Here is a 21,899-nt window from a genome sequence, read left to right on the forward strand (position 1 = left end):
AAAGATGGAGTGAAAAAGATTTTGTGTGATTGGGACCTGAACATGCAGGAGGGTGAAAGGAGGGCAAGGAATAGAGTGAATTGGATCGATGTGGTATACGGGGGTTGACGTGCCGTCAGTGGATTGAATCAGGGCATGTGAAGCGTCTGGGGTAAACCATGGAAAGCTGTGTAGGTATGTATAGTTGCGTGTGTGGACGTATGTATATACATGTGTATGGGGGTGGGTTGGGCCATTTCTTTCGTCTGTTTCCTTGCGCTACCTCGCAAACGCAGAAGACAGCGACAAAGCAAAAAAAAATATATATATATATATATATATATATATATATATATTATCCCTGGGGATAGGGGTGAAAGAATACTTCCCACACATTCCTCACGTGTTGTAGAACGCGACTAGAGGGGATGGGAGCGGGGGGGGGCCAGAAATCCTCCTCTCCTTGTATTTTAACTTTCTTAAAATGGGAAACAGAAGGAGTCACGCGGGGAGTGCTCATCCTCCTCGTAGACTCAGATTGGGGTGTCTAAATGTGTGTGGATGTAACCAAGATGTGAAAAAAGGAGAGATAGGTAGTATGTTTGAAGAAAGGAACCTGGATGTTTTGGCTCTGAGTGAAACGAAGCTCAAGGGTAAAGGGGAAGAGTGGTTTGGGAATGTCTTGGGAGTAAAGTCAGGGGTTAGTGAGAGGACAAGAGAAAGGGAAGGAGTAGCACTACTCATGAAACAGGAGTTGTGGGAGTATGTGATAGAATGTAAGAAAGTAAATTCTCGATTAATATGGGTAAAACTGAAAGTTGATGGAGAGAGATGGGTGATTATTGGTGCATATGCACCTGGGCATGAGAAGAAAGATCATGAGAGGCAAGTGTTTTGGGAGCAGCTGAATGAGTGTGTTAGTGGTTTTGATGCACGAGACCGGGTTATAGTGATGGGTGATTTGAATGCAAAGGTGAGTAATGTGGCAGTTGAGGGAATAATTGGTATACATGGGGTGTTCAGTGTTGTAAATGGAAATGGTGAAGAGCTTGTAGATTTATGTGCTGAAAAAGGACTGGTGATTGGGAATACCTGGTTTAAAAAGCGAGATATACATAGGTATACTTATGTAAGTAGGAGAGATGGCCAGAGAGCGTTATTGGATTACGTGTTAATTGACAGGCGCGCGAAAGAGAGACTTTTGGATGTTAATGTGCTGAGAGGTGCAACTGGAGGGATGTCTGATCATTATCTTGTGGAGGCCAAGGTGAAGATTTGTATAGGTTTTCAGAAAAGAAGATTGAATGTTGGGGTGAAGAGGGTGGTGAGAGTAAGTGAGCTTGGGAAGGAGACTCGTGTGAGGAAGTACCAGGAGAGACTGAGTACAGAATGGAAAAAGGAGAGAACATTGGAAGTAAGGGGAGTGGGGGAGGAATGGGATGTATTTAGGGAATCAGTGATGGATTGCGCAAAAGATGCTTGTGGCATGAGAAGCGTGGGAGGTGGGCAGATTAGAAAGGGTAGTGAGTGGTGGGATGAAGAAGTAAGAGTATTAGTGAAAGAGAAGAGAGAGGCATCTGGACGATTTTTGCAGGGAAAAAATGCAATTGAGTGGGAGATGTATGAAAGAAAGAGACAGGAGGTCAAGAGAAAGGTGCAAGAGGTGAAAAAGAGGGCAAATGAGAGTTGGGGTGAGAGAGTATCATTAAATTTTAGGGAGAATAAAAAGATGTTCTGGAAGGAGGTAAATAAAGTGCGTAAGACAAGGGAGCAAATAGGAACTTCAGTGAAGGGCGCTAATGGGGAGGTGATAACAAGTAGTGGTGATGTGAGAAGAAGATGGAGTGAGTATTTTGAAGGTTTGTTGAATGTGTTTGATGATAGAGTGGCAGATATAGGGTGTTTTGGTCGAGGTGGTGTGCAAAGTGAGAGGGTTAGGGTAAATGATTTGGTAAACAGAGAAGAGGTAGTAAAAGCTTTGCGGAAGATGAAAGCCGGCAAGGCAGCAGGTTTGGTTGGTACTGCAGTGGAATTTATTAAAAAAGGGGGTGACTGTATTGTTGACTGGTTGATAAGGTTATTTAATGTATGTATGAATCATGGTGAGGTGCCTGAGGATTGGCGGAATGCTTGCATAGTGCCATTGTACAAAGGCAAAGGGGATAATAGTGAGTGCTCAAATTACAGAGGTATAAGTTTGTTGAGTATTCCTGGTAAATTATATGGGAGGGTATTGATTGAGAAGGTGAAGGCATGTACAGAGCATCAGATTGGGGAAGAGCAGTTTGGTTTCAGAAGTGGTAGAGGATGTGCGGATCAGGTGTTTGCTTTGAAGAATGTATGTGAGAAATACTTAGAAAAGCAAATGGATTTGTATGTAGCATTTATGGATCTGGAGAAGGCATATGATAGAGTTGATAGAGATGCTCTGTGGAAGGTATTAAGAATATATGGTGTGGGAGGAAAGTTGTTAGAAGCAGTGAAAAGTTTTTATCGAGGATGTAAGGCATGTGTACGTGTAGGAAGAGAGGAAAGTGATTGGTTCTCAGTGAATGTAGGTTTGCGGCAGGGGTGTGTGATGTCTCCATGGTTGTTTAATTTGTTTATGGATGGGGTTGTTAGGGAGGTGAATGCAAGAGTTTTGGAAAGAGGGGCAAGTATGAAGTCTGTTGTGGATGAGAGAGCTTGGGAAGTGAGTCAGTTGTTGTTCGCTGATGATACAGCGCTGGTGACTGATTCATGTGAGAAACTGCAGAGGCTGGTGACTGAGTTTGGTAAAGTGTGTGAAAGAAGAAAGTTAAGAGTAAATGTGAATAAGAGCAAGGTAATTAGGTACAGTAGGGTTGAGGGTCAAGTCAATTGGGAGGTAAGTTTGAATGGAGAAAAACTGGAGGAAGTAAAGTGTTTTAGATATCTGGGAGTGGGTCTGGCAGCGGATGGAACCATGGAAACGGAAGTGAATCATAGGGTGGGGGAGGGGGCGAAAATCCTGGAAGCCTTGAAGAATGTGTGGAAGTCGAGAACATTATCTCGGAAAGCAAAAATGGGTATGTTTGAAGGAATAGTGGTTCCAACAATGTTGTATGGTTGCGAGGCGTTGGCCATGGATAGAGTTGTGCGCAGGAGGGTGGATGTGCTGGAAATGAGATGTTTGAGGACAATGTGTGGTGTGAGGTGGTTTGATCGAGTAAGTAATGTAAGGGTAAGAGAGATGTGTGGAAATAAAAAGAGCGTGGTTGAGAGAGCAGAAGAGGGTGTTTTGAAATGGTTTGGTCACATGGAGAGAATGAGTGAGGAAAGATTGACCAAGAGGACATATGTGTCGGAGGTGGAGGGAACGAGGAGAAGTGGGAGACCAAATTGGAGGTGGAAAGATGGAGTGAAAAAGATTTTGAGTGATCGGGGCCTGAACATGCATGAGGGTAAAAGGCAGGCAAGGAATAGAGTGAATTGGATCGATGTGGTATACCGGGGTTGACGTGCTGTCAGTGGATTAAATCAGGGCATGTGAAGCGTCTGGGGTAAACCATGGAAATTTGTGTGGGGCCTGGATGTGGAAAGGGAGCTGTGGTTTCGGTGCATTATTACATGACAGCTAGAGACTGAGTGTGAATGAATGTGAGTGACCTTCGTTGTCTTTTCCTTGTGCTTCTTCGTGCACATGTTATTTCATGGGTGGCGGGGTGGCGATGGGAATGAATAAAGGCAGACAGTATGAATTATGTACATGTGTATATATGTATATGTCTGTGTGTGTATAAATATGTATACATTGAGATGTATAGGTATGTATATTTGCGTGTGTGGACGTTATGTATATACATGTGTATGTGGGTGGGTTGGGCCATTCTTTTGTCTGTTCCCTTGCGCTACCTCGCTAACACGGGAGACAGTGACAAAGCAAAATAAAAAATAAAAAAATTATATTTTGTCAACATGTAAATAGAGTAATTCAATGTCCCAACAATTCTATATGGATATGCAAGGCATGGACTATAAATAAGGCTGTGTAGAGGAGAGTTGATGTGTTGGAAATGAAATGTTTAAAGACAATAGGCAGTGTGAGGTGGTTTGATTGAGTAAGTATTGAAAGGGTATGAAAGAGGTTTTGTAATAAAAAGAGTGTGGTTGAGAGAGCTGAGGAGGATGTGCTGATGGTTTGAACATATGAAGACAATGAATGAGAACTTCACAAAAACAATACATGTGTTACAAATGGAGGGAACAAGGAGAATGGGGAGGCCAAATTGGAGATGGATAAATGGAAAGAAAAAGATTTTGATCAATCAGTGTTTGAACATTCAGGAGGATGTGGTATTCTTGGGTATATGTGCTGTCATTGGACTCAACCAGACCATGTAAAGCATCCAGGGTAAACTATGGAAAGATCTGTGAAGCCTGATTGTAAATAGAGAGCCATGGTTTTGGTGCTGTACACATGACAGCTAAAGAATGGATATGAGCGGATACGGCCTTTCTTCGTCTGTTCCTGGCACTACCTTGCTACAGAGAAAACAATGATCAAATATACAAAAACAAATCTGCCCAAAGTGTGTTCATGTGATTTAATCCATTTGTAAGTACTGGTCATTCAAGCTAAATGCACCAAAAACATTTCTAGAAATCAAGAGAACCAATGAAAGCCTCACTCAACTTCCTTTGGCAGCCCATATTTACCTTAACTTACCCTTTCTGGGAGAGAAAATTTCTTTGCAGACAGAATCTCTACCTTGTTAATGATAATACCCATAAAGGTAGTATACTTTAATAATGGAGTGGAAAGGTCCTAAGTAGGCAGGGAAGGTTCTATGCTAGAAGTATGGATCCTCCTTATCAATGTAATAATATCAATCTTTTTTTTCCTGACATTATTCCATTGAAACACTCATCACCCCAAAAAGATTATGAGGAATCCTGACTAGTTGCCCTTAATATAACCCTCATGTCTAGCTTCCTCTCTGGTCAATCTATCACCATGGTTATTGATGGATTAGCCTCTCCCCCATTTTCCATCAACAGCAGTGTCCCTCAAGGTTCTGTCCTGTCTCCTACACTTTTTCCTCTTTTCATCAACGATTTCCTTTCTTCTACAAAAAACCCAAATGCATTCATGCACTGACCACTCATCAACACTACATTCCTCTACATCCTTCAACTCTGCTGCTCCTTCTCCTCTCACTCATTGTGTCTCAACATATCCTAAATAAACACATGATTGAGCAGGACATCTCAGTGGGATACATGAAATCTTTTTGCCTATGTATCAAAAATTCCTCAACTTTCCTCTCTCCTTTGATGGATCTGTAATTGCACCACTTGACTCAGTAAACATACTTAGAAATAGTGTAACATCCAGAGTATCTTGGAAACTTCAAATTATGGAATTAGCTAAGTCTGCCTCTAATAAACTGAGAATAATGTTCAAATGTTGAAATTTGTTTCTTCCAAACAGCTGCTCCATTTATACAAAAAAAAACCTGTCCTTATATGAAATGCTGCACTCACATCTAGGGTTGTTCTAGCTCTGCATCCTTACATGACAGAGTTGTGCTGAAAGCAGTCCAACTTATCAACTCTCCCAAGCTATTTTCAAAACTTGAACCAATTACCCTTCGCTGCAATGTTGGTTCACTTTCTCTCTTAGTTTGCTTTCTGCTTCCAAAAGCTGACTAATTGTGTGCCCCCACCACTCGCAAGACACACAATACTCAGCAAGTTGCTGCATCACATGACTACTGTGTGGCAGTTGGCAATTCAAGGGTGAGCTATTTCTTCCCATACCTCAAAACTCTGGAGCACTCTAGCATCTCAATGTCTTACCCAATAACTATCACTCAGCAGTTTTTAAAGGACAGGCTTTTCACTTCCACTAAAATTCAAATACTCTTTTCCTTGTAACCTCCTTTTCCCTTTCATTAACTTCTTTATATTTCAATGAAGGCCTGGCCTTGATATGGATTTCTGTCTGTAACTGGGGCCTCAAAAAAAAAATATATGTATATATGTATATTTTTTATTGTTTTTACAAAATACAGCAAATGCTTGATTTCAAATTATATATACATATTTTGTCAATATGTAAATAGAGTAATTCAATGTGTTTACATGTTACTTACTGACAGAACCTTATCAATTCAAACAAATTAAAAACTAGATTTCTTTTCATCAAAAACATCAAAACTAATTCCACAAAAATGTTTTCTTTTATTCAAAAGATAACTACAACATTGAGTACGTATGTGGCAACATGCCTAGATGATGGGTGTGCATTCTCTAATATGATCTATGGATGACTTAGATGTATGATACTTTTTTCCAGCTGTGGCAGGTAAATTGTGGGAGCAAATATCAGCTGGGAATTTAAATTCAAATGATGCTGCTGGCCAATTTACATCGTAAGACAAGTGGAGCAGCAGCATTAGAACACTTTACATGCATGGATCAACGCAACGGATAAAGTATGCTGATCAGTGAAGGAATTATAAAATGTTTTATGAGCACATTTAAAAATATATTTCATTTTTTTCAAAACATCCTTTCATGCAGATATACAGTATTTTTCATGAAGGTTTCTTCAAATGAAATTCTAGATGAACTTAATGATTATTTCATAGAGAAAAATACAAAGGGGATATTTATCTCAATCTGTCTGTATTTCTCTGAAAAAGATGTAAACATGCTTAGTGCTGATACAGATTAAGTAAATTTTTCATATGAATATTAATAAATATCTTTTATTACTTTCACAATAAGATTTCAAAATGAAATGAATATTAATAAATATCTTTTATTACTTTCACAATAAGATTTCAAAATGAAATACCTGTACCCAGGACAGTGCCAATATATCTAATTTGCATGTTTATCTTAATTAGTAAAATTCTAGATAAACTTTTGAAGTTATTCAAAATTCTAGATAAACTTTTATATACAATAAAAAATCATATTTCCATCTCAATTAAAATATACTTCATTGAAAAAAATGACACTATGTTTAGTGCTAGCAAGCAGTACACTATGACCCCCCATACCCTGAGCATGTGGGAGTGTCAAACAGTAAGTCTTACATCAGCACTGACTAATTATTTTCATGGCAGTGACTTCCACACCTAAATGACTTGTGCTGAAACAGAATATTGCTGTGGTAATAAAAACAAGGAGATTCTGCAGTCAAATTCATGGGCATTTCTCAGAAAATACGATTGCATTAAAGGTGTCTGCAGCACCAGACACAATTCAAAATCTATGCAGGTTCCACAACTATAAGTACTCCCCATTTTCAATGGTCTCCAAAAAGGATACTAAACAGCATTTCATGTGCAACATAATGAAGCAACCACTAACAATGTTTCATACCAATTGACCTTTTGCATGAAAGTGTTCCCAGACTCTGCCCATAGGTGGCAGCACTGCAAGTAAGAAATTTCTTTCAACACGGCTGTATCATTACCAACAAATAGAATGAGTACAGCATCATCAAGGACCTTCTTATATCAAAGGAGCCCACCATGCCCTGATCTTGCATGGAGTACAGCCTTGAAGCTGTAAGAGCCTCATAAAAGGGGGTTCTGGGATTACATTTAATAATAATTGGAAGGCTAAAAGGGGTTCTGGGATTTATTAATTTTTATTTTGCTTTGTCGCTGTCTCCCGCGTTAGCGAGGTAGCGCAAGGAAACAGACGAAAGAATGGCCCCACCCGCCCAAATACACATGTATATACATACATGTCCACACACGCACAATATACATACCTATACATCTCAATGTACACATATATATACACACACAGACATATACATATATACACATGTACATAATTCATACTGTCTGCCTTTATTTGTTCCCATTGCCACCTCGCCACACATGGAATAACAACCCCCTCCCCCCTCATGTGTGCGAGGTAGCGCTAGGAAAAACACCAAAGGCCCCATTCGTTCACACTCAGTCTCTAGCTGTCATGTAATAATGCACCGAAACCACAGCTCCCTTTCCACATCCAGGCCCCACACACTTTGCATGGTTTACCCCAGACGCTTCACATGCCCTGGTTCAATCCATTGACAGCACGTCGACCCCGGTATACCACATCGTTCCAATTCACTCTATTCCTTGCACGCCTTTCACTCTCCTGCATGTTCAGGCCCCGATCACTCAAAATCTTTTTCACTCCATCTTTCCACCTCCAATTTGGTCTCCCACTTCTCCTCGTTCCCTCCACCTCTGACACATATATCCTCTTGGTCAATCTTTCCTCACTCATTCTCTCCATGTGACCAAACCATTTCAAAACACCCTCTTCTGCTCTCTCAACCACACTTTTTATTTCCACACATCTCTCTTACCTTTACATTACTTACTCAATCAAACCACCTCACACCACACATTGTCCTCAAACATCTCATTTCCAGCACATCCATCCTCCTGCGCACAACTCTATCCATGGCCCACGCCTCGCAACCATACAACATTGTTGGAACCACTATTCCTTCAAACATACCCATTTTTGCTTTCCGAGATAATGTTCGACTTCCAAACATTCTTCAAGGCTCCCAAAATTTTCGCCCCCTCCCCCACCCTATGATTCACTTCCGCTTCCATGGTTCCATCCGCTGCCAGATCCACTCCCAGATATCTAAAACACTTCACGTCCTCCAGCTTTTCTCCATTCAAACTTACCTCCCAATTGACTTGACCCTCAACCCTACTGTACCTAATAACCTTGCTCTTATTCACATTTACTCTTAACTTTCTTCTTTCACACACTTTACCAAACTCTGGGATTACATTCTACAATAATTGGAAGGCCAATTACATCTGACAATACTCTTATAATATACAAAAAACACAAAATAATACATTTTTTCATATCAAGCTGAAATAAAATCAAGAGTAACCGTCACACATGCTTTCACACGTTTCTGTTCTAAAAAAAAGAATCACTTCATATATCCTCTCATCAATATTCAAACTTAGAGGCACATCAAAACTAACTGTAATATCACTAACTTTGTTTTGCAGGATAGTTTATCATTAGGGGAACATACAAGGATAATCTAGAAAATCATCTTTATGATCATAAATCATAATACACGGGTCACCAGTGAGGAGAGTTATGATGATGATCAGAGGCTAATAACTGCAAAACTTAAACATTTCTGGGAATCACCACAACCTATGAAAGTTTTATGTAACTGCCAAGGAAGCAAGATTTACCTAAAATTTCAATATCATATAAAAAAATACGGCATATTCATCTGCTGCATTTTGCAATGTGATTAAGAATACTTGCTAGAACTAGTCTGTGTGCTTTCAGTGGAAACGAATATACAACCTGGCCAGAAATGGGATGTAAACACAAAGCAAGAAAAATATGTAATTACAAGAGAACTACTGTCTTCTCTCTTCACTATGTAAATGCTCAATTCTACTTCTGCCCCAACTAACTCTAATGTTAATGATTCCATCTTCAACACCAACTCAATTTCCCTTCCCTTCTCTGTATAAATCTTCCTTTTCTCATCCTGAACATACTTCTCCCAATTTGGACCTTTGCAATATCTTTGAATGGGGAAGGAATAACACAGTAATATTTAATGAAGTTAAATTGCAGTGCCTCTAGCTAAGTCTCACATTTCGACCTTTTACAATACCAAGCATGTTGGGCAATACAGTACACTCAAAATTATCCTGGAAATTATATAATCAACAAATCAAAGTCTACTTCCCAACAGTTGAGAATGTTATATCAGAGTGTTACATACTTTCCTAGTGAGTGGTAAAATCATATCTACAGAGATTCTGTTTGCCCTAGGATGAAGTTCTTTTCACATATCTCGGGTTCCTCTTCCTCCCACTCTATGGATAAGAGCGGAATCAAAAGCTTTGCATCTCATCAATTTTCCTCACATCACCTCTCTCCATCATCCCTTTGTGTACACTGCAATATTGTTGCTCTGTCTCTGATCCACTGATATCATTTTGGCCACTTTTCTCACAAGCTGTCTCCATGTGTCCATGCCCCCAGGGACTGGACTGGAGGCTTGTGTCTCGCTGCTGCATCCCACAGTTTCTGTATGAAAACCAGCTACTTCTGAATTGACTTATGATACCTCAGTCCTTTAAGCTGCAAAAATCTCTTCTTCTCTTTGTTTTTCCCCTCATTCCATAATGTTTCACTCTTTGAGTCAGGTCTGCAAATATCTGCAGAATCTGATAAATTTCAAAATTCTTTTCCTCTCATTTCATTACTTTCAACTGTGATGGCCTTTGATTTGGGAAGGTTTTGCCTGTACCATGCTAGTTACCATATACATAAAGACATTTAAGGGCACAACCTGAATAATTAACGAAAAACATCATTTCCATTTAGCTTTTATAGTAAACTATATTTAAAGTATTATGAGACCTGAAAACCATGAATTGGAGCATTATTATCTTATCCTCTGATAGTAAATAAGTGACACTGGGAAGGGCTTTGAAGATCATGGAAAGTGCAGGAGTAATAATTGTAAAAATTTAGAGATGTGGTTGTTATAAAACAAAGATTTTATGAAAACCTCACATAACTTCCATATAAAAGAAATACTACCACAATAACACTTATGAGCTGCAGTGGACTGCGTGGGATGGCTACTTGGGTTAAGGTTAGGCATCAGTTCCGCTAACTTGCCAGTAAGTACCTTGTTTGTAAGTTTGGGCAGCTGGGAAGATGCTAAAATCATGGTGCTTGACATATTTCAACTATGACTAACAATTATAAGTTTGGGCAGCTGGGAAGATGCTAAAATCATGGTGCTTGACATATTTCAACTATGACTAACAATTAAGATATTTCTCAGGTGCTACAGCAGTTTAAGGTTTTCATAGGTTCTGTTGATTTCTACAAGTGTTTCACCTACTTAACGGTTAATCAACTACACATATTCCCTGATCTGCAAAGGTCTCCCCACTATCATTTATCGAATCTTAAAAGTACCGCTTTGTACCAAATCCCCTCGTCTCATTTCAAACACAGTATACTTTCCCTCCATTATGAAACCAATTTCAAACACAGTATACTTTCCCTCCATTATGAAACCAATGACATTCTTGTGATTCAGGTGGTACCCTAAAACCTCATAATCACTGACACACAACCAAAGGGAGGCTTTTACAGGTTTTGCTGAATTCTTTACATTTTACCTGTGGCATTATAAAGATATTTCTGAGGCAGCCGAGGGAAAACTACAGAAAGGTCTGTGAGACCTGGGTGTAGGTGGAGGGCTGTGATTTCAGTTCATTACACATGAAATTTAGGGAGTGGATGTGAGTGAATGAGGCCTTCTTGTCTGTTCCTGGCACTACCTTGCAAACATGAGAAACAATGAACGATGAAAAAAAAGAAATAAACCCCACATATTTGCAGACCCTGGGATCCCTGAACACTTTCAAGTTGCATATTATAGTAGAATGGTAGAATAAAAAAACAATCACCCAAATCATGCTCAACCAGTCTCTCATGTTCCCCACATAGGAGAGTCTTACCTCAAAAGTGCTAAAGAGATTGTCAGTGCAGGTATTACTTAACCTAATACAGCACCTGCAACATGCAGTACTCTGTGACCTTTATTATTCTAATGCAAAGTAAACACTATGTTCAATCATACAAGCCCTGATTGTAAACTTATTTCTTATACCCACAACAATGCAATTTCATTCCCACCTACAAACTCATTATATTTCACCAAAGTTTGGTAGTTTTAAAATTACGATCTTAGTGACCTGTCTAAACATCCTGGCAAAACCCAAGAAACTCGGTAACACTACAACAAAATCTTATATTGTTACTAATAATAATCTTTCTGTAACTAAGTTCTTGTATTATAACATCAATTACTATAGTTCTGTTAAACATATTCTTTCTGTTCTAATTCACTGACTTCAATGTAGTGCTCTAGCTATATTGTTTCAACATAATGGCATATTTTTCTTACAATTATGTATTACAAAGTCAGTAACCTTAAAATAAATCAATGCATTTACTACCAATGCAAAACAAAGTCAAGGATATTCCAAAGATAGTTTTGATGTAGTCCTAAGCTGGAATCTTTTTGCCATCTCTGTACGTACTACTATCAAACTCAGACTTTGTGACTGGCTATGGCTATGGGACTATATCTTTAGCTGTGAGGGAATGAGTTCACGAGCTCCTAATTCACTTTAGGGGTATAACACTTAAAACATCAATGTCAACAAAATTCATTTAAAGGTTCAGCTATATGTTTAACACTATTAAAGATGCAGTTACAATAGATACAATAATCTCGGTTAGGTTTCTTGGAGTGTAATTGGCTTTCAATCTAATACGGTAATAAAAGTGTTAATTCAATTAGGTTTCTTGGGTTGGAATAGTCAATTAGGTTTCTTGGGTTGGAATAGTCTTTTTTAACGTTGTTTTCCAAAAGAAACAACATACCATGCATGAATAAGGCTGCATGTGCATAAGACCTAGAGTTCAAATAGATATAACGTAACCACTAATGTGATATTCGTGGAAACTGATGTTAGAACAGCAGCACCCCAAAGCAAAACAAGACCCATTGCCTCCCATGGCAAGATAAGGTTCCCGTACCCGTAGCCAGGGTCGATCTCAGGAGCTGCAAGATTACCTTGTGTTCGGACGAGAACCTTTTGATTTGGTCTTAAACTTGCGGCCCCCATGGATACAGGCGAAGTCTATCTCTGTGTATTTGATATCTGGATTGTATGTCTTTTTGGTGCACCTCCTGCTGGCTGCCTCAATTGATCTGGTGTCACGCCGGTAGAGTTTTATGGTGTTCTCATGCTCGTATGTGGAAATGGCCTCCAATAACTCTGACAAGTTGGAATATTCCATTCCAACCTGAACAGCCATCATGCTAAACTTCACTGGAATATGAATGACGGACACCTGAATGAATTACACGTTTGAGCGAAAACCTTTCAATCTGCAGCCCCGTAAATACACAAGACTGTACAGTGTTGCCAGACCCAATCTGACAAGGTCGCTACATCTACCCTCATGCCTCGCTAATCTCAAATACCGACTTAAAAGTACTACGTAAACTTGAGAAGCCTCTATACATGAAATCATTGCTTTATTAGTTAATCTATTTACGTACAGAATGTACTCTAATTCGTCTGCACCCCACTATGCTCCCAAGATGAAGTAGCAACATGTTGCTTCTTCAATGTCAGGGTCCACCTGGATGGATAACTGTGCCAAGTTTTTATTTTACTAATCAATGCAGACTGTTATCGCCACAGACGTACTTGACAACCAATACTTAACAAAATCATGGTATTCACTCTATCGCCTTTCATTTCATTATACGCATGTGACTATAAACCCGTTCAGCATGAACTAGGTTACATATGAACGATCTGAGCCGAGACAGATCTGGTAATGGGTTTTTACCTGAGGCATTCTGTAGCTTGCTTTTTCTAGCCAAACATTCTTCTCTGGTTTTTCTAACTTATGTAATTCAACATCTACTACTGGAAATCGATGCAAATAAGCGATGCCACCATTGGAAAATTAATAATATAAAAGATTAAGGCTTTATTAGTTACAAACATTCGTCAGCATTCAAAGAGGACAGGATTTTTTTTCGTGTGGCAAACATGTACAGGTGTCTCATGGTGTGTGCTGACTCGCCCACCACAAATGTCATGTGGTAAATTGTTTACATTGGTTGTTTACATTGGTTATGTTTACATTGGTTACGTTTACATTGGTTATGTTTACAGTGAGCGGGCGGGCGGACGCACGTGCTCGGCTGACCTTACCTTACCATGCCGCTGTAAAGGATCATTTTCAGAGGGCGGTATTATTCATTCTCTTTCAATATAACTTATCTTTCCATTTTGAATATACCTTTAATAGTACAGTTACGGTGAAGGATTATTTGGTTCGAGATGTAAACACCAAGTTCAGATTGCTAAAGAAATTTAAGGATTCGTCCCATTATGGAAAAAGGGCCCTTTATACAGTACTTCGATCCCTATACAGCCATCTAAACCAAACCTAGGAATCCCCTCCTAATCTCCCGTAAGGACCGAAACTGACTGAAATATTATTCATGTTAGATGTTAAACCTAAAACCCCACCTTCTGTATTAAGTCTATGGAGAACATAGATGGTACCACTTTTGTCAAAATGTATGAATCATTGTAAAATGTTTTCGTAAGCATTGCCGTTAATGTCAGGCCGTGACCTAAACACATGATATTTCATATATTTTCTCATGGAATGGCAAGATTTAATATTGAAAATAAATCAATCGGGGGGGAGGGGGAACCAGAATCAGCTTTATCCTAATGTTCTTAATTCAATACAGGCGAGGTCTCTGAAGATATGGAAAATGTGCGTTTAATTATATCGTACAAGTTGAGACACTTGTAGCCTGGATCAATAAAACCTAAGAAATCATCAACTCACCTTCTCTCGGGACCGAAATTTTTATTGCTTTATTATATAAAAAAAAATATTGTGTTGCCATGGCAGGGTTTAACATTCACTTTTTAGGAGTTTCTTCGATAAGTACATTTTGCGAAATAGATATCAGCAAATGTACTGAAGGGACAAACTTCCTATCATGTACATACAACCATGCGAACTTTAGATTCATTTTTGTACCAACAAAGATGTTAAATGAAACAAACATACTTGCTTAGGAATGTCTGGTGAAGCTTCATAAGTTCTCTTAATTTCCTGGAACGTTTTACCCATCTAACGTTACTTAACCACGTATCCGTTTTATAGCCCTGGACACTATCATATCATATGTAAAAAAAAAAGTGTATCTTGATCACATTACCCTGGTCTTCATTCACTCTCAACAATTTATCACATCATTGCATAAAAATAAAGAATCTATTTGATCCCTCAATTAATGACCTTGCAACATTATACTGAACAATCATTGATATCATTTCATGTTAAAACTTACATGACGGTATTTTTCTTTTGGAAATGGACTAGAATATAATTATCATACCCAATATCTGAGACAGAAATATCATCCTTTTCATTAATAATGAAGCTGAAGTTACTAATCCCAAACAGAGCTTTTTAAACCTTCAATATTATAAAATGTTACCAAATTTTGGTCGTCATAGCTTAATCTGATGGCAGTGGAAAATATCCACTGTCATCAGGAACCCAGGCTGTACAAAGATCACTTCCACAGCTCAATATTGAGACACAGTGTTCTCCTATAAAGAACTAGACTTTGCTTTGTCCTTTATATATTATGAGTGAGGGTTTTAAATCAGAAAAGGCTGTGTCACTTAGATATGAATAGGAAACAGTTTTTTTTTTTTGTGTTTGACTGTAATACAATGCTGTTCAATAACACTTGCTTTTTAATGTGCATTTAACTTGCAAAAGCACTTCAAGTTGTCCCTCTTTACTTTGCTAAGCCAGCTTTAACATATACCATCAATGAAAGCACTGAGCATATTTCTTGTTATATTCACTAAGGGTAAAGGAAATATTTTTTCTTTAATATTTGTTAGTTGTAGACAGAGTCTGTGAGCTAGACAGAACATTAAGCATCACTGACCTAAACGAGTGAGATGTGGGTAAAATGCCAATCCACCAATTGGTTTTGCCCTAAATGACTTGCCAATTTAGGTATCCCACATCCTCTATGTGACCTGAATTGGGTTGTTAACTCATTCATTTAAATACACTCATGTAACCATTACACATGACAGCTGAAATATAGATATGAGCAGATGCAGCCTTTCTTCATCTTCAGTATGAAAAAAGTAACCATACATGCCTACTCACTGCAAAACATATAAAACTTCTTAAATACATACATGAAACAGATGAGGACTGGCACTCATCAAGTACCACTTGGTATAACAGGTATTTGTTAACTGATTTCCACTTGCTTACCATCAACATCAGTCTATGATCATGATTGCCATATTTTTCTATAAAATCTCTTACATTTACATCACCTCTAAACATCCCAAAAATGAATATATGAATTGAAAAATTACAGTGACATGGTCTATCTCAGTTTATTTGATGTCTGGACCATAGATAGGTCTTCTCCATACACCACCTGATGGCTGATTCAATGGACATGGCACCCCACAAATATAGTTTCATGGTATTTTCATAACTGAATGAGGAAGACCTCCAATGATTTTGATATGTTTAATATTAATGATTTAATAATTTTTGCATGTAGAAATTGCCTAAGATCATTCAAACTAGCCAGAAAAATCTATTCCAACTTGGACAACTACCATGCTAAACTCAACTTTTAGTCATACAGCCCACAGAAATTGAGAACTGCCAAGAGAAATTGAGGACCATACCTGATTACAAAAACACTATTTCATTAACAATATAGCCCCCCTCCATGTACAGATGTTTTCCATGGAGAAACAGTGCAGTTCATTCACAGATTGCATTGTGACAATTTTTCCAAATACCTTACTGTCTGCTGTGTATACAACTATACATCCAATGTAGTTAAGCACTGGTATAACTCAAAAATGTAAATTTACCCTGTGTTGGCCAAGCTTCACATGAGCCTGATTCAAGACTTTTCCTGCTATGAATATTATAGAATGTCATCTTGGAACATGTGATTTCCAAGTTGTAGTTCTTGGCATTTCTTTCATCAACTTGCCATCAAAGCAAATGCACAAAACATGATATCTACCAATTTTTGCGAGTAGTGAGAAATTCAAAGGTCACAATTATAAGATTTTGCATAAATCAGAAGAATGATAATCCAGCAGTAGAAATTGATACCTGGTAAACACACATATAGCTGTGGTGTATTTATCATCATCCAGAAAAATGCATTGTTAATCTGTCCAGTCTCAGACAACTAATTACAAAGATTAGATCATCCAGCATTCATGCTGATTGGTTGACATCCATGATGTCATGAACATATCAGATTTTTTTGGTTTACAGACAAACATGACTATGGACACTTCAGATGTGTTGCATCCTGGGAATAGTTTTATTTTTTAAAGATGCTGAACCTCCAGTTATAAAGTGCATATGATGAGGGGTGTCTACCTGCAGTCATTGCCTCCTGATCCCTATACCATGCAGAGCATAATCTGGAGCATATTATCTTATTCCTATGATATCAAGTACAGTGATTTATAAGAATCATGAAAAATGTCGGAGTGATTAATGGAAATAAGAGAAAACTTATGAAAACCTCTATTATCCTCCTCTAGTGTCAAAATTAATGGTACAAATATATCAATATTAATGTGGGTGCTAAGGAGTGCATGGAATAGCTGCTTGTGGGGAGGTTGGACAGTGGCATGAACTGACTGACTCTGATGTCTCTCTGCTGACATTCTTTGGGAGTTGGCAACATGCTCAATCTTGCGTGTTTGCAATAATTTGACTACAATGTAAGAAATTAAGACAAACCTCACTACCAGGAAAGTTAGGTAAATCTTCAAAGATTCTGTTGATTTTTTCATATTTCATAGCTCACATTTATTAGCTGGCCTCCCGTTTTAACTCTCTGCTGTCACCTTATTTAATATCATAGTAAAAACGAAATGCTCCTTATCATGCTCTACAACTTTTATTCTCTTCTCTAAACACCACTTTGTCATGGCAAAACAATACTCAATATCCAAAGGTAGTTCACCGTGTACCTTTTCTGGTAAATTACCTAACTTGGCCATTTTTTTCTGATCTTCCTTGCTATTATATATCCACATCTCTGACACCTATTCTTTTCAAGAATTCCCTTAAAGGGGTAGCTGCAGCAAAAGATTCTTCATGACTGGTTAACATCAAGTACTGCTTTCTGCTTTTTAGACTTTAGTGCCTCACCCTCAACAGGCCACTGGCAAGGGGCAACCCTATCGTATTGTTTTCCGAGGCTCCTACCTAATGTTCTTAATGACTACCTCTGCCGACTGAGTCTAACTAACGTTCCAATCTATTACTTCGACTTAATGCTCCCACCTAACGTTCCTATCTTCTACTTCTATCCATCAATCCTATCATTTTACCAAAAGGCAAGAGGAGCACATAACACTAACTGCAAGAAAAATTTGGCTATGAAGAATGAGTTCTGTGGGTTAAGTGCTGTCAAGCGTTATGTGTGGCAAGGAAAGATTGTATATTGTTGACAGAATGCCAGTAGTCTACATGTTGGAGAAGCAGAAAGAAATGACAGCTCTTTGGGTCAGCTACCACTAGCTACTATATGATAAAAAAGCAGCAAAAGTCTAATTTAGTTCTGCATTGCTATCAGCTTTGCACATTGAATGACCATGTCCTGCAAAGCAAGAGAAGCATTAAGAACATGATTTTTAACATGTTTTGATAAACAATATTAAACAGGTAATATTAGTGAGGATTAAGTATATCAAGGAAAATAGGCTAATATAACAGTTGGTGATAACCCTATATCAAAAATGAAAAGGGCCCATAGAAACACTTGCATAGTATTTGAAGGGAAAGTTGTAAAATGACATTAAATTAGTCTGCAGCTGGTGATCATATTGCCACTTGCTGTGTCATATGTTTGACTAGGCGCCAATTGCATGATGCTCAATTATGGGTGTGATAGCACATTTCAATCAGAATTCTGAAGATTACTATAAATCTTGACTGCTAGGGAGGTTTGAAGAGGGTAACTTAGGGTCTACTGATTTTCTGTAAATGTAATACCTACTTTCACATCAATTAATTCTATATTTTTCTATGTGACACTACCATGTTCTTATTTCAGAGTAACTAATTAAATATAATACTCACAGTCAAGCTCCACGACAGTTACAATGCTATCTATATGCTACACCAACAATGCAAAACAAAATCACTAATATGCAAATAATGTTGCACGTCTGAATCACTTCTACTACATGTACACAGTCCACTGTTATGTTTTTCTTCCATATCTACAGTTACTTCTGTGGCATCACTGAACTGCTAACCTTCACGACATCTAAGGCTTCCCAGCAGCAAAACCTGTGGCTTACTGTGTGGGAGTTCCCAGGATAAAGTAATGGCTAGGGTCAAGCCAATCATGTTTACTTTCCTTCGGGGTTGAAGTGTGGCATTCTGGAATTCATCAGTTACGTTACTAGTCTGTGTAATGCGTACATGACAGCCATAAAAAGGCTGAGAGCAAATAAGGCATTTTCTTCGTCTGTTCCTGGCGCTATCTTGCGCACGCGGGAAACAACGAACAATTATGGAGACACAACCAGTTTGAATTTGAATGGAAACTAACCTTGAATACTAGGTAATTTTGTCACGTAATGGTAGTATAGTCTTTAGAGAATAGAATTAAAATAAGTCAGCAAAATTAATTTTTTTCCTTCAGTATTAACCATAGTTGAACTCACGCTCCACAGCCTTGTCTGCTCTGTAAATATTACACTATATTGTCTTTATCTTTTTCTGTAAACATTATGCTACCATTTAACAACCAAGTCACTCAATAACCAAAGCTCATAAACATGCGCACATAATGAGGTCACATCTTTCACAGGACAAAACACACTTTGGAAACGTTTTCAAACTGCGTTTTTGCACTACTGACTACATCAGTCACTAGCACGTCATACACCGGCAGGCACACGAGCCGAAAGGTAAGCATAATCGCAAAATGTTACCTTATCTCAGAGCTTCTATATAAATCTCAGAAACAAAGGCCATGAAACCCTGAGAGGCCAGTAAGGCAGGACACTATTCCCGTCAACACCGATACCCACAACAACACAACTTCCAAAACGTAAACACACCGGGATCAGCTGAGGACTACGATCTCCACTCATTGGTCCGCCGTTCACCAATCGTGGCGCAGCTACAGCCCAACCAGACCATGTACAATTCTCGTATTACTACTTCTGTATAATGTCACGATTTTCATGTATTTTGGGATTTCTTATACTTCTTGTATATAAATATATGAAGATTGTGTATGATATATATACATACTACCCAAGCTCTTGGCAGAGGTACGTACATTCAATATGCAAATAACACCGAATGCTGACAAAGAAAATCGTATTTACTATTGTATTTAGATATGTATATAATCAGGAAACAGATCATAGAGCATATGAAGCTAAAACTAGAATGAAAATCTCTGATTTGGTAACTGCAATAAAGATGAAAGTATTAATAAATAATATGCTTTACTGAGAAGTTTCTAATGAGAGAAACAAGTAATGTACAATCCTCACTGGGTCCCCTTTTCTATTCCTTCTATTGGAAAAGTAATTTCTGGAGGGGAAGATTATCCCTCTTAAGCTCAGTGCTCTGTTCTTAACGCTACCCCGCTAACGCGGGAAATGGCGAATATGTATGAAAAGGAAACAGCATCGCTACCCCCTGCTTCAGGGAGGCAGCGCCAGGGAAACAGACAACAAAGGCCACATTCGCTCACACTCAGTTTCTAGCTGTCATGTGTAATGCACCGAAACCACAGCTCCCTATCCACATCTAGGCCCCACAAAACTTTCCATGTAAACGTTTACTCCAGACGTTTCACATGCCCTGGTTCAGTCCACTGACAGCACGTTGACCTCGGTATACCACATCGTTCCAATTTACTCTTTTCCTTGTACGCCTCTCACCCTCCTGTATGTTCAAGCCCCGATCGCTCTAAATCTTTTTCACTCCATCCTTCTCCCTCCAATTTGGTGTCCCACTCCTCCTCGTTCCCTCCACCTCTGACACATATATTCTCTTTGTCAATCTTTCCTCACTCATTCTCTCCATGTGACCAAACCATTTCAACACACCCTCTTCTGCTCTCCCAACCATACTCTTTATTTCCACACATCCCTCTCATCCTTTCATTGCTTACTCGATCAAACCACCTCACGCCACATATTGCTCAAAAATTTCATTTCCAACACATCCACCCTCCTCCGCACAACCCTATTTATAGCCCACGTCTCGCAACCATATAACAGTGTTGGAACTACTGTTCGTTCAAACATTTCCATTTTTGCTCTTTGAGATAACGTTCTCTCTTTTCACACATTTTTTAGCGCTCCCAGAATCTTCGTCCCCAGCCCTACTCTATAACTCACTTCTGCTTCCATGGGTTCCATCCGCTGCCAAGTCCACTCCCAGATATCAAAAACACTTCTCCTCCTCCAATTTCTCTACATTCGGAATAACATCCCAACTAACTTGTCCCTCAACCCTGCTGAAACTAATAACCTTGCTCTTATTCACATTTACTCTCAACTTCCTCCTTTCAAACGCTCTTTCAGACTCAGTCACCAACTTTTGCAGTTTCTCACTCGAATCAGCCATCAGTGCTGTATCATCGGCGAACAACAACTGACTCACTTCCCAGGTCCTTTCATCCACAACAGACTGCATACTTGCCCCTCTCTCCAAAACTCTTACATTTACCTCCCTAACCACCCCATCCATAAACAAATTAAACAACCATGGTGACACCACCCTTGTCGAAGACCGATCTTCACTTGGGGGTATCTACTCTCTACCTACTCGTACACATGCCTTACACTCTTGATAAAAACTTCTCACTGCTTTTAGCAACTTACCTCCTATATCCGTAAATGCCAGATATAAGTCCATCTGTTTTTCTAAGTATTTCTCACATATATTCTTCAAAGCAAACACCTGATCCACACATCCTCTACCACTTTTGAAACCACACTGCTCTTCCCCAATCTGATGCTCTATACATGCCCTCACCTTCCCAATCAATATTCCCAGGAATACTCAAACTTATTCCTCTGTAGTTTGAACACTCACCTTTATCCCCTTTGCTTTTGTACAGTGGCAGTATACATGCATTCCACCAATCCTCAGGCATCTCACCATGATCCATAAATACAATGAATATCCTCCCCAACCAATCAACAACACATTCACCCCTTTGTTAACAAATT

General features: G+C 38.8%; 2 protein-coding genes across 5 annotated transcripts in view; both read right to left on the reverse strand.

The window, feature by feature from the left end:
• Positions 1–21,899, reverse strand: part of LOC139755051 (uncharacterized) — a 502,140-nt gene that overhangs the window by 403,013 nt on the left and 77,228 nt on the right. Inside the window, exon 1 of one of the 3 annotated variants that reach the window (XM_071673055.1) lies at positions 19,635–19,759. The exons of 1 other annotated variant lie outside the window; for it this stretch is intronic. The gene's annotated coding sequence lies outside the window, so the exon portion shown is untranslated. Of the gene's footprint in view, positions 1–19,634; positions 19,760–21,899 lie in introns of those variants that run through there. One more of the 3 variants, XM_071673054.1, reaches the window with a different exon arrangement.
• LOC139755052 (uncharacterized) lies at positions 5,982–19,628 on the reverse strand. Of its 2 annotated transcripts, none has more exons than XM_071673057.1 (2): positions 12,629–19,628; positions 5,982–6,638 (listed from the first exon to the last, which is right to left on the reverse strand). In XM_071673057.1, exons 1-2 carry the CDS (start codon positions 12,874–12,876, stop codon positions 6,620–6,622), a joined length of 267 nt encoding a protein of 88 aa, XP_071529158.1. In that variant the 5' UTR covers positions 12,877–19,628; the 3' UTR covers positions 5,982–6,619. The 2 variants fall into 2 exon arrangements, with proteins under 2 accessions (XP_071529158.1, XP_071529157.1); XM_071673056.1 differs by having other exon boundaries at positions 5,982–7,102.

The sequence above is a fragment of the Panulirus ornatus genome, chromosome 18 (assembly GCF_036320965.1).
Source record: "Panulirus ornatus isolate Po-2019 chromosome 18, ASM3632096v1, whole genome shotgun sequence".
NCBI lineage: Eukaryota > Metazoa > Arthropoda > Malacostraca > Decapoda > Palinuridae > Panulirus > Panulirus ornatus.